The following is a 14,279-nucleotide window of genomic DNA, read 5'->3' as shown; positions in this document are numbered from 1 at the left end:
TATGAAAATATCTTAGATTTGTAGACCTTATTTAAGAATACTGACATTTATTTTGATTCTTAAATATTAACTAAAAATACTGTTTCTTTTACCGATAATTTTAAACCAATTTATATACAAAATAGTTTATCAAAAAAAATAGACGATAGTTTATCAAAATAAAACTATTTACACTAACTATTTAAGCTATTCACAACAAATTGTAATCAACCACCGTATCTTAGTTTTACAAGGAACACACTGGCAAATAAAAATATTGACCCATTTAGCAGACGCGAAAGCGAACTTGAATAGAAATTGGAACGAATATAGATTTGGTTTATTTCAGAAAAACAATTAGCAGCGGCCTTACGTGGCTTACAGCTAAAGAATTGGCCTTGAAACTCAAACTCCGTTGATATTTGAACTATTGTTGTCTCTGTTTTTTTAAAGATAAAAAACGGGATAGCAAACTAAATACCAATATTGCTACGTTTTCGCTTCGCTTTAAATCCGGTTCGCTTTCGCCGATGTGCTGGAGACACTTTAATTAAGTGACCATTGCTCTCTCGGGTGGCATTGGTAGCATGTTATATGTGAATCTTTGTCCGTAATCAGTAAGTTTTAGGGTAGTGTCAGACCAAGGTGGACTCGGATTCCAACGGTCCATGCCATCTGTACCTTCTAACTGCAGAGTGGACAGACGCATTCTTTTTGCTGCTGGATATTCCATACCTGTTATAAAAATACAAGTTTTATAATACTATGTGACATTGTCGATTGTTCTTGTTTTAAAGTAACTTTGTTTTTACAATATAAAACAGTTTAGCAGTGAGTTATTGTGTTGCAAAATTTGTACGGCAACTGTTGAAATATGACTTTACACAGTACGAATATGCAGTTTATCATCAGCTCACTATACGTCCCCACCGAGGGGCTCGGAGCGTACCCTAATTTAAGGGTGACTAGGCCATAGTCAACCATGCTGGGCAAGTGCGGGTTGGTTGACTTCACACATATCTTTGAATTCCTTCCCAGATATGTGCAGGTTGCATCACAATGTTTTCCTTCACAGTAAGAACGTCGGATAAATGTACATATTCAAATCGGAAATCGAAAACCGCATATGTACATGGCGGTATTCAAACCCAGGACCTGCAGATTACAAGTTGACTCCTGAGCCACCGACGCTCTAATTTATACATAATATTAGAATATGCAGTACTAGTAGTTATAGATAGTAGAAATACTTAGGTCATGTTCCAGAGAAATCTTTTAAATTTTCTGATATATCTGATGATCTGAAACATTATCATTGACCGGTGGAACAGGCCTTTAAATTCGTAAACAACGAAACATCATTTGCATTGCTATAATATAGTTTTTTATTTACCTTATTTAATTATAAAATTGAATGATAATTGTGATGTGATTTTAGACAAAACCAATACAAATACTTACTCTCTAACGTTCCGGCTGGACAGAGTTCCTGATTGTAATTAACTCTTTGATATTGTTCGTAGTACTCCCTCTTGCCTTGATGAGGATACGTATACATGTTGCTGTTGACAATCATTTCCGGAGCCGCTTCGTAGTGATGTGGCGATCTAAATACAAACATGATTTAATATTAAATTATTCAAACTTTCGTGAGACATTATATTAAACTGATATAAACACACATCAGGATGAGTGGTACTGGTATGATTTCGCGGACGCGGCCCGTCGCTCACTCAAGCGAGTGCACTGATAAAGGGCCGATGGGCTCGAAACTTCTCGGTGCCGCCACCGGACGAATATACATACGTGAGTGTTTAGCCGTGAATCTTATATTAGGATGAAACAAATCGATAATATCAGGTCCTTTGGTGTTTATTTAGCATGAGAAATCAATACTAATCTTGGATTTCTGAGACTAAAATTCTAGTTTAAAACATATTTGTTATCTCTGGTTTGTCCGTACCGAAAGTTTGGTCTCAGGAGCCAACGATCAGAGAGACTATTTAACTATTCTAGTGCGATCGTAAGTTATATTTAAGAATAACAAAACTCATGATTATTTTTGGAAATTACTTGTATTCTTTGTTATTAAATTTTCATTGTTAATTGCATGTAGTTGAAATGCGTATGCTAAGATGGATGTGTGGTGCGACAAGGAAGGATAAAGTTAAAAATGTGTATATTAGAGGAAGTTTGAAAGTAGCGCCAGTGATCGAGAAATTGCGGAGTAAAAGATTAGCGTGGTTTGGACATGTTATGAGGAGGGATGATGATTATATAACCAAAAAAGTAATGAGATTGAATGTGGATGGCTACAAGGGTAGGGGAAGACCAAAAAAAGTATGGAATGACTGTGTGAAAGAGGATATGCGTAAGAAGGGGGTAGACTCGGATATGACGGCTGATAGAGATGTATGGAGGAGTAGTGAATACTGTGCCGACCCTCGATAGGGATAAGGGCAGGTTGATGATGAACTTTTCATTGTCGTAGTTATAATTAACTGGTAATTTTATAGCACTGATATGATTAAGAAAAGTTTTATAAAATGTAGCAAAACTTTATAATCGTGTGACTTCATTCCGACATATTTTTCTGTAGTCTTTTTATATTTGATTTACTTGACAAAGTTCTTTAAATGTTTAGTAAATAATAAATGATCAAATTGAAACCTTATTACAATGAGATTAGGTGTTACATTAAATTGAAATGATTTTAAAGTAAGTTTGTGAGCGCGGGTTTACAATAAATATGGTAATGAAAGGTGTCAAATTACTCGGACGGACATACGGACGGACGGGGTGATGATTTTCTTATTTATATTCCATCCGGCGATGATATGACGAGATTGTGTTTAGTGACCTTGTTTGTAAGAAACTTGTTATTTTTTTATTGTGTGAACATTTAATGTAAACAAATATAAAAATATACTTCAATTAGTTTAAATTTTAACTTTATCAGTTGTTTTGGTTTTGTATTTTATTTAATTCACTGTAGATATGATATTGAAAAGTTCAGTTCAAGATGGATGGATTGAAGGTATCACCAGATAGACTTAACTAATCACGATGAAATTGTCATAGATGTAGAGCTTAGTCGAGTTTTTTTTTCGAGCGGACGGAGTCGCGGGCGACAGCTAGTGACATAAATATTATAAATTTTTTTTGCAAACAGATAAAAAAACATACCTCTCTTCACTTATCGTAGACTGTGGCGAATGGGTTGAATAATCCACAGGCCCTCTATCCGTGTATATCCTTTCACATACGTATTCCTCAGGTTTATGGGTAACATACGTTGAGATGTGATATCCATTGAAATCCATTTCCGCGTTCTCGATATATGGGTACGGTTCTTGGTATGGATCTTGATAACACTGATCTCGTCTGAAGAACTTCTGACAGCGCGGGTCGAGCATACCACAAGGTTGGTTTTGGTACCCATAATATTGGTATAACCAGGAGTTTGCTAACATTATTGTCGCTTCTTCTTCACTGGATACAACAAATGATAAGAGGAAATTAATTATTATTTATTTATTTATTTTAATTAGAAGAAGAAAGAGTCTTAAATCCATAATAGTAAATAAAATATTAAAAACGAATAATAAACTAAAATACATTATAAAAAGGAGTTTTTTTATTAGAAGAGTAATGGAAGAAGAAACCTTAAATAAGTATTCACTATATGCTGTTTTATTTATATAAAGGATTGACATTTAGTTAGTAGACTTATTAATTTTAATAAACATTAAATTGACCCTATCTTTATAAAACTGAGCATAATATACCTTAAGACTTGATTAGTAGCTACTATAATTTGGCGTGGTGTATCCGCAGCGTCTTTGACTTGCAACACGACGTGGACCCACAAGAAATGACCACTCCTTTGTTGCAATTTCACTAACAGAATACAACATTTATCTTGCTCTGATTGTGTTACTGTAATAATAAGATAAATTTAATACTTTATATATAATTAAACAAGTGGTCGTGTGGTTTTTTAACTATTTATGGAATAGTTACTTAAGTAATGAAAATAAGAAAAATAGCCCGCGTTCTCGTAGCACACTTACATCCAATGAATGACCAATGCACCATTGTTGCCAGCATAGGAAAAAAGTTTAAAATAATTTGGTTGTTGCCAATACAAAAATAAATTAATAAGAATGAAACAAAAACAATAAATAATTTATGTGAATTAATAGAACACTTTATTAATTTATTATTTTATTTAATTATCATCTCAGTGACCTTATCTCATTCAGGACTGGCGTACTAGGTTTTATGAAACTTAATCTTTTGACTTAATTTTTGCAGGACGATCTGTCGCCAACCCTCTTTGGGAGTTTAATAAATTAACAAATATGTCCAAATTTATTATTATAATTCTGTTTTTATCTGTCTTTAAATGAAAATTAATAAATCGTAATTGGAGTAAAGTAAAATTATCTTACATAATCTATGTTTCGTTTGCGCATCTCGCAAACTGTCCCAATGTAAGATTTGATACCATGATACATCGACTAGTTCAGCTTTCTTCCAACCCAAATACCATTCACCACTGAAACAATAGCTCACGTTAATATATCAAATTTGTATATTTTAGTTTAATTAAATTTTATATAAATTACTCAAGCGAATAATCCGGATCTATTAATTAATCGAAGTTGTAATAAAAATACCGTTATCTAGAAACGTCCTGAAGAATTTGGAGCGTTGCTAACGTTAAAGTTTTTTTAATCTTTTTTAAACGAGTTCAATGAGCATGAATTTATTGCAAAAGAACTTTTCTTTTATTGAGGCCGCTTTAGGCTGATATTTAAAGAAAGACGGAACAAGCTTTTGTGACAAAATGTAATAAATACTTGATTGCTTAACCGTCGTCGTCCATTTAATTTTTAGGTCCTAATGAAACAGATATGCGCGATTTTATCATTGCTTGTTCTAATATTGTTATGGGTTTTCACGACGGAAAGACGCATAAAGAAAGAGATGACTATATGTTTCTATACAAGTCTTTTGGGAGTGTAAGCCGACAGTTATGAGTTAACAGTGCAAATATAATTTTATGTTATATATCCTTTATATTTGTTATATCTCATATGATGCTGATTTTGTATATCTTATCTTTTAGCATAATATATATTTCAATGACTTGTCTGTTTGTTTGTTTAATATGCTTACTTAGCGTCTATATGAAGCATTTTCATATCCATAGAATGGACTGTTGTGAAGACATTCGTAGCTCCGTTGACGACGCACTCTCTGGTTTCAGGCATTGCTAGAGGCGTGCATATAGCTAGGAACACCGGCTCATTGCGACTGCAAAGAGGCAGATATGAGACGTAGTGACCTCTGACGAGAACTACCTAAAACAAAACAGATTACTTAATGCCTTTTATCATGAACGTAATTTGATAGGCTTCAAATTAAACACAGAAGTCCCTAGAGAATAAAAGATTGTTTTAAAACAAAAAAATTACTTAAAATATTATATTGTCTATACTCTGTCTTATTTTAACAATGTTACAGTCAGAAATATTTTTATAGATATTTTAAAAACACGACAAACGTCTACAAACTTAGTTCAATGTTAAACATATGACTTATCAGTACGCAAATACTAAGTAAATATTTTACTATAAAATTTGTACTTACTTTTTGGTCGCCAAATCTCATTTGTCGTCTTGCGTTTCTCGATACATTCATTCTACAGAAGAAATGTTTACTCTTTGGTATATTTTCAGTCTCACCATTGCTGCCTCTGTTTAATTCAACTTGTACTGTTTGGTGATCCTGTCTGTCTATTATATCGTAAACACTATCTCCGTGTATCAATAAATCTTCCTAAAATATTGTATTAACAATTTATTATATACCTTCTAAGCACAACAACTAAATTTAGAGATAGGATCAAAATAAGAGTAAGGTATGTATTATAAATGGAAAATGATTGAAGAATAGCTTATTTACAAAAGTCCTAAAAGTTGAAATTCTCATAGACATGTTACTAATATTATAAATGCGAATTTCATTTAAAACTTCGTCAAGATCCGTTGAGCCGTTCCAGAGATATGTTAGAACATTTTGGCATAGTAGAGCATGATCTGGAGGAACACATAAGACATTACAAGACTTTGCAAAACTTAATAAGTATATTAAGTTTTGTAATGCCGCGCGGACGGAGTCGCGAGAGACTGCTAGTTTGGTTATAAGGTGACGTCATAGCTACGTCTAACTTCGTTAATGCGATCTCAATAATGTTGAAGAATACAAACCATAGAGTGTCCCAAATATTCAGCGGCATTTTCAGATATGTATAACAATTTTCCGTTCTGTGTCATCATCATCATAAAACCGTTCATTGCCTGAAACAGACATTGTAAATGTCAATAATACTGATTTTTATGGTTTCACTTTAACTGCTCGTAAACTTGAACAAATATATACGTATAATACCTTTGAAAATCCGATATTAGGTGTAGGAGTCGGTTGTTCTTGATACTGATAGCTGAAGTCGTGACTTTTGAACACTAAAACAGAAAGAAAGACGGAATTATGGGTGAAGTAATAGCAAAGCAAGATAAGATAGCAAGCTAAATGCATTTTAAACGTCTTAATATGCCTTTTCGTGACTGAAGGTGAGCTGACAAAGTTTGGGAGACGGCACAGGGACGAGATGAAGGATAACGCGCGCGTGATCACTACAGAGATTTGGAACATGAGAAAAGATGCGGGGAAATCTTACGCGGATATACGCGTGGAAAACTTTTATATGTTTATGTTTAACTTTGTTGTAGAATTTGTAGATGATATTTGTACATTTAAGAGATGTTGTTTAAAACGAATTGTTTCTTATATAAAATATTTTAATTGGTCATGTAATTTTTACGTATCACATACGGAACTATCGTTAAAGGTTTTTTTTGGAATCAGATGCCCACTTAAGGAGTAGTTCAATTGTTTTATTACGAAGTCAGGTTGATTAAGAAATATTAATTTTACAGCAATTTTGAACTGATTTTGATAGTAAGGTATTTGAAGTACATTTCAAAGCGTTTTAAGCTTGCAATTCTTCTAGTAGATCCTCACCTTGTTGAAAGTAATTCATCTTCCTGAGGTAGACGCAGACGAGAGCCATAAGCTGCAGTTGCGAGAGACGCTGTCTGGTGGATGGTGGTAGTGGCAGCAGGTCCCGCAAATTTGAAATCTCAGCGTTGATAAGGTCTCGACGCATCTTACTCGCACCTTTTGTCGACTTTGTTGGCTCGAATCTAAATTGAATATTGTCATACTGTTAGGAAGAAAATCCGAAATGTGGCAGTGTATTGACCCAACACTAGCCTTACTAAAATGTCGTGTTTGTGTCCACTCACTATTCATTCTGACACTGGACTTTGTAACGAAGGCACGTCATTTGCGCGGAAGGATTCTAACTAATAACGTCTTAAAATAAATATTTGTTTACGATTATATAAGTTACACCAATTTTATATAGTTAATATTACAAATACAATCCCTTTTTTTAATAATTTTTTAATAATGTTATTAATAAGCAATAGTAGATACCTTTATAAAATAAGGGAAACATATAAAAACTTATTATATATATTTATTTATTTATATATTTTATACGATACAAATTTTGCATTTTTCACGATTTGCCGTGGGTTTCTGAGACCAAAATGTCTATGTAATACTTATCGCAATCCCTGTCATTATCTTTGACAAAACAGAGATAATATGTATTAAACTAAGATTTTGTTTACAGAAACCAACATTTTAGAGAAGTGAGCAAAAGAGCAGCTGGAACACCGGGGTGTTCATCGACACCCAGACATCAGCAATAGCGGGGACCCGCAGACGCGTTGCCGGACTTAGAGTTAATCGGGAATAAATTATAATAAATTTTCACATCGCAAAATGTATTACTAATGTACATATTGTTTTGATACTTGACGAAAAAATATTTGAAATTATACATCGGCTATTAAAATTATTTGTATTAAGTCCAGTGCAAAGGGTTCCGGTGCGTTCCTCTGGAGATCCCGGGACTCTCACAGTCGCGCTTGAGGTTGGCCACCGACGGGGTTTTAGTGAGTAAGAATCTCACATAACCCTGTCATTCCCCCAAAAGGCAGGGTATCTTACGAAGATTTCCCCCCGATACCAAAAAAACATAATAATATTTGTATTATATTTAGTGAAAAATATTTCTAAATGTTCTAAGATTTTAAACAATGTGCGGATACAATGTTCCGGAAAGGTGTCTCAGTCGGCTTTTGAAGTAGTTATTTCCATATTCCGCGGATCTATTAGTTACATTACGGATACAGGATGTATCGATTTATTACATCAGTATACGGAAAATATTAAATCATTATGTAAATAGCTTATTCTTGTATTTATAATTTTTTTATATTTATATTGCATGAAGAAATAATCACTGTTTTTACGCGTTATGCATTTGTTACATGTCTAGTCGTCGACGTCAATGTAATAAGTTTTTTTAATGACGTGTATTTGATGGCTTAGATATATTTTTATACTAGCTGTCGCCCGCGAATCCGTCTATGTGGAATTAAAAAAAAATAAGTAACCTATGTGTTCTTCCATACTATGTTCTACATCTATACCAAATTTCATTTTTTTTATAACAGAAGGGGGCAAACGAGCAGCGGGAACACCGAGGTGTTCAACGACGCCCATGGACATCAGCAATACCAGAGGAACTGCATTTCTTCATTGAGATCAGTTGAGCTATTCTGGAGATACCTTCAAACAAACATCCACCAAATATATGCGATAAAATTAGTGAAAAATAAGATTCAATAAATTAGTATTTAATGATACAGCCTGTATAACAGATGTAGCTTAATCAAAAGCATATCCGAAAAAGCTGTAACGGTAACAAAAACGGTAAAGGAAGTATCTTTCCTGCCATGTTAACATGCGTGTGCGCACGCGCATGGTCGGCGCATCACTGCGCGCGGCACTTTCATCTCACCTGGGAGTCCTTTTTACAATCCGACTTTTGTTTTTTATTTGTTCGAGCGATTAGGTTTTTTTTTTGGCGTCGCACTGATTGTGGGAAAAAATGAAGGATGATTGGTGCCGCTGTCGTTGCATTATAAAAGACTTCAGCTTAGTATTTAAGTGATTGTTTGTTTTATTGGATGTTTGATCAATGATTCTTGTCTTTAAGTGACTGAGCAGCGATTAAGGATGTTTGGAATGATTTGAAATGTATTATTTTGTAGTTATATAGAATGATAACAGAAATAGATTATATAATAACAGTAAAACTGTGTTTGATGACAAAATAGTTACTTAAAATTGCTTGTGAACTTATTTCGATCATGAATAATACTTTTTGTAAATTCGGAATTATTAAATCATTTTTTATGAACTTCATAGTGTTATATACAATGTTTAAACGCATATTTATTAGCACGGTACATAATTTATTTTGAACATGAAATAGTACATTCAAAAGGAAACTATTAAACTTCTAAATAACGTCAAACGTTGAAGAATTCTAAAAAGAAATCCTTTAGAATTTCTCTTTGGGAATGTCGCTATGTCCAGAGCTTTTTGTGAGGGTCATAAGAAGAGTGACCCTTTAGGTTTTTTCTAGTTTTATAACAAATCAAGAATGTATCGGTGTAATGAGCAATCAGACAAAAAGTACATTCCTGACATATTTGTAGCCATGAAATTCAAACGTTCACGGTACTTCGACTACTAGACCGTGTAAATTCTTCACCGACACATTAACTTGTAAAAAAAAAACATTGTTTGTCCTTTTACACTGTGCAGGATTACGAATTTAATAATAGGAAAGCAAATTAAAATAGAAAGAAATGCAATGATATGTGAAAAAAAATGAAAAATAATTTATTAAAATCCAAGAACATAAGTTTACATTAAAAAGTTAAGCTAAGAAATTTAATGGATACAAAAATATACACATATTTGTTTCTTGTTCCAAAATTATTTTCTACTTATTATGAGAAGAGCTAATTGTTCTATAGCAAAAGCCTTTTGAGGCTTTAGTATGACGCTTTTAAAACTATGTAGTTAATGTTACAAAGATAAAATACATAAGTAAAATTTTCCTGAAGAAGACTAAGGATCTAACTAAAAAAAAATTAAAGGTGTTTCAATAAGATTATTTTTTTTAATAACGTTACTTTCATAGTATTTCTTACTAATATTATACATGCAAAAGTTTGGATGGATGGATACATATTTGTTTGAAGTATCTTCAGAAAAGTAGCATGGATCTCGCTTTGCATAGATATAGAGCGTAGTCTAAAAGAACACATAGGATACTTATTAAGAAAGAAAATATTTTTTTTCTTTTTCGTCGTACAGAGTCACGTGCAACAGCTAGTATTATACAGAACAGTATATGAATTGGTTAGAAGATGCTCTGGTTCTTAGATAACTCGATAGTAATGTCGAAAATGTAAGACATTTGACATAATGACGGCTGGAACATTTAATCTATTTGATCACGTACTATCAGAGGCTCACATCAGCGCACCATCAATAGTTATTCAAGATGTTATGATCAGATTCATTCCTGTCGCTTTTATTGTATTCTATTGTTGATGTATTGGATTTATTAACGACGTTGTGCAAGTTTTGTTGTTATAATTATTTAGGCGGAGTAGTTAGTAATAAAGTTTAGAAGTTTTATGTTTTAAAGCTGCTAGTTTTCTTTAGTGTATTGTTAAACATCATAAAAATGGCCTAATTTTTATTAGAATAAAATTACTTTAGTCAAAGGCTAGTAATTTACAAATTGTCATGTTTTAGAAAAACAGCTTCCATTTTAAGGTTAGCTTTTAAAACGGAATCTCTTACGGCCTCCTGATTCATCGTTAATTAAGTTGTCTTTTACTTAGATTTCTTATAATACAACCTAGGTAAGATGTCTCGAAGGGGTTGGATTGGATATAACCTGGAAATAGGCTGATGTAAAAATCTAAATTTAAGCGAAACTAAACATAAGAGACTTCCCCAAACAGGACCCTTGGAAAATAGGAGAGGATCAACAGTATCTTGGAAAACGATTAGCTGTTGACCCGTCGGCAGGCCTAGTTACTACTTAGCGATATTGGATACACGACTGTTGCGGGCTCCAAGAGAAGGCGCAGGAGCGGTGATGGGTCTCTTGTGCCGGATACAAGACTTACTTTAGTTCCCTACACCGCAGTAAATCTATTTCTATTGATAGTTAAAAACTGTCTACCGCATAGATACAAAGTCGTGCTTAAATTCTGTCATCAAATGTGTGAATTTAATTAAATTTGAAACTACGTAACACATTGTGTGCGCTGTATTTTCGTACAAGGCTACTTCAGTGTTGCATAATAGTTTCATGGTGTTCAAAATAAGTCGTGTCGTATGTTAAAGTGCAAGCGGCTTTGATACCTATTACTGAACTAATTCAGACTATATTTCCTTATATGGGACATGTAATAATGTTCTGTACTAGCACTTATCGGGGTGACGTCGCGTTTAGCACTTAGGTAACAATGAAAATTTTAACTTGTCGATTTGTTTTGTTTTTCACTATTTATGGCTTTATTTCGTAAAACTAGTATGTCTTAATGTAGCTTATAAAGCTTTCAGGGTTTCCGGTTGAAATTATTACGATTATTGAACCGAAAGATTGATTTAAGTTTAAGTTTTATTATTAAAGCTGTGAAAATTGTAGAGCATATTTTAACGTTGGATACCGGAACAGACATTTGTTTAATATTTCCTCTATTAGTACTATAAATCTTACTAATATTATAAATGCGAATGTTTGGATGGATGGATGTTTGCAGGTATCACCAAAACGGCTGAACGGATTTCGATGAAATTTGACATACATATAGAACATAGTCTGGAAAAACATAAGCTGTCTACTAAATATTTTTTTTCTTAATTCCTCGCGGACTGACTCGCGTGCGATAGCTATAATTAATAACTCTAATTTCCTAGCTAATTTCCTCTATTTTTTATAATAATTTTTAATATAAATTATTGAAATTGTACTGAGACAGATTGTAATAGTTTTAACATCTTTAATCTGTACTACATACATATGTACATGTGATGATGAAAAATAAACTTATTAACAGTTTATTTAAATGATACATATAGTTATGTAATAGATCTGTAATTATAAAATTAAAATTTAAAAACAATTTGTCGATTACTTTTACTGATTTAGCTACCGCCTGTGACACCATTCGCGCGATATTAAAATAACTTAATAAGTAGCCTTTGTGCTTCCCAACTATGTTCTACATCTATGCCCAATTTCAGCGTGATCTGTTTAGCCGTTCTGGAGATACATTCTCACAAATCTATCCATCCAAATATTCGTATTTATAACATTAGTAAGATAAGTATTCTTGTATATATGGAGATACATTTATCTCATTTTTCGAGCCAATAAGACTTGAGGGCGTTGAAAATAGAAAAGAGCTTAATTTATTATTACAGAAGGGTTAGAGTTACTTTATTCATTGTGATACAAAAAATATTTATAAACCAATTATCAAGTTTGAACAAAAAGCTTATGAATTTTATAAAGCTTGCATCGAATTCAAGGGTAAAGGGTTAAAAAGATACGCAAAGAATGATACTACATTTAGGTAATTTATAACATACAGTATGTACATAAATGAGATTTAATTTGCACCATTATATTGTTTTTAAAAATGTAAAATTACTCAAAAGTAAAATTAACCTTAAAATTATATTTTTCGGTGGTGTTATTAAAAGTACAGCTATTAGTTAGAGCTAGAAATGTCTCAGAGCTTCTTTTATTTTTATTTTAGAATAACTTTAGTTAAAATATTTTTGAGCGAATTTAATTATTTAATTTATTGATGTAATAGTTATGTTAACTCGCATATACATTTTGATTGCCTTAAAAAACAAAATAAAAAATAATTTAAATCTAAAATTAAAAAAAAAACTTACCTCAAAAACATTTTGATAATAATAATAAGTCCTTTGTCAATTAATATTAAATTTCACTATAACACAAACTTAAATAAAATTCATTTTATTTATTTTAATAAAATATTTTTATTGAACAATTAAACACGACCACACAGACGGAGTGATGAGGTGTCAATGATAACTCAATCGGACTAACAACCCCGCACTCTAAACAATACTAATATTATAATTTGATCGTAAAAAAAAAACCATAAACGGCACGTGCCTGACATAATTTATAAGCAACACACACCGCGACACATCATCTGTCTCCAATTATACGAAAAAAAACATCAAAATCTGCGTTTACTTTTTTTTATAGAAATAATAAGATTATAAAACTATCCCGAAGATACCACCGTGCGCGAGCGCATCGGGACACCAACTATAAAAGCCTCCGAGAAGCCTCTCTTTCACGCTTTATTTTTTTTCATCAATCGAAACACGCACCCGCGCCTTAACTACCATAACATGCGACACTTCCAATTTTAAAAGTGTTTCAAACATTTTTGACTTGTCATTTAACAACGTCACATAAAAAAAACAAAAAAAATTAAATAAAACACAACTTTATTACAACCAGCAGTATGTTAAAACGAGATGGTTATATGTAGCTGTCTTGCGCTCTATAATTTTCTTTCAGCTGAGAGGAACGGAATGAATCGCCGTTTGCGTACGTAGCTTTAAATTAATAGGTCGGAAAGAGACGGTACTTGTGTCGTAATTACTTTGGTACGGCGTAAACGAGACAATGGTATGATGATTGGACGAAATGACAGTTATCGATAACAACATAGTTTGGCGCGTCGCGGCAATTTGCGGAGCCATGCGCACGCGCATCTAGATATGACGTTAATTACACTGGATTGACAGCTGGTTTGAAAGGAGCTCGCTATCATTGTGATACGATTATGTTCGTACATACATACGTGGGTACTATTTAGTTTTTTAGTTTACTTTTTAAGCTTTTTTAATTTGATTCCAATTGGAAATCTGCATTATACTTAATGTTTTTTAATTCTATTTTAACTAGCTTTCGTCCGCGACTCCGTCCGCGTATAATAAAAACCTAATGTATTCTTCGCGACTATGTTGTACATCTGTGCCAAATGTCATCAAGATCCGTTAAGCCGTTCCGAAGATTACCGTCAAACAAACATCCATCCATCCATCTATCCATCTATCATTCGCATTTATAATATTAGTAAGATAAGAAGAAGAAATTTTTTATGATCACGAAAATTCTAAGACCTTTGCATTTTAATTATAAACTATTATTATTATGTATC

The 14,279-nt window shown here is 32.7% G+C and overlaps 1 protein-coding gene across 1 annotated transcript; it reads right to left on the bottom strand.

Annotated features, from left to right (window-relative positions):
• Window positions 1–219: 219 nt before the first annotated feature.
• On the bottom strand, window positions 220–13,003 carry LOC106116603 (neuronal PAS domain-containing protein 4). The gene is made up of 11 exons (XM_013310484.1): window positions 12,970–13,003; window positions 7,072–7,253; window positions 6,439–6,512; window positions 6,258–6,347; window positions 5,638–5,826; window positions 5,164–5,348; window positions 4,434–4,540; window positions 3,768–3,918; window positions 3,166–3,471; window positions 1,441–1,586; window positions 220–714 (listed from the first exon to the last, which is right to left on the bottom strand). Exons 1-11 carry the CDS (start codon window positions 12,978–12,980, stop codon window positions 530–532), a joined length of 1,626 nt encoding a protein of 541 aa, XP_013165938.1. The 5' UTR covers window positions 12,981–13,003; the 3' UTR covers window positions 220–529.
• Between the last annotated feature and the right edge of the window lie 1,276 nt (window positions 13,004–14,279).

This window comes from Papilio xuthus, unplaced genomic scaffold (assembly GCF_000836235.2).
Source record: "Papilio xuthus unplaced genomic scaffold, Pxut_1.1 DF827714.1, whole genome shotgun sequence".
NCBI classification, from domain to species: Eukaryota; Metazoa; Arthropoda; class Insecta; order Lepidoptera; family Papilionidae; genus Papilio; species Papilio xuthus.
This window is presented reverse-complemented; position numbering and strand designations above follow the sequence as displayed.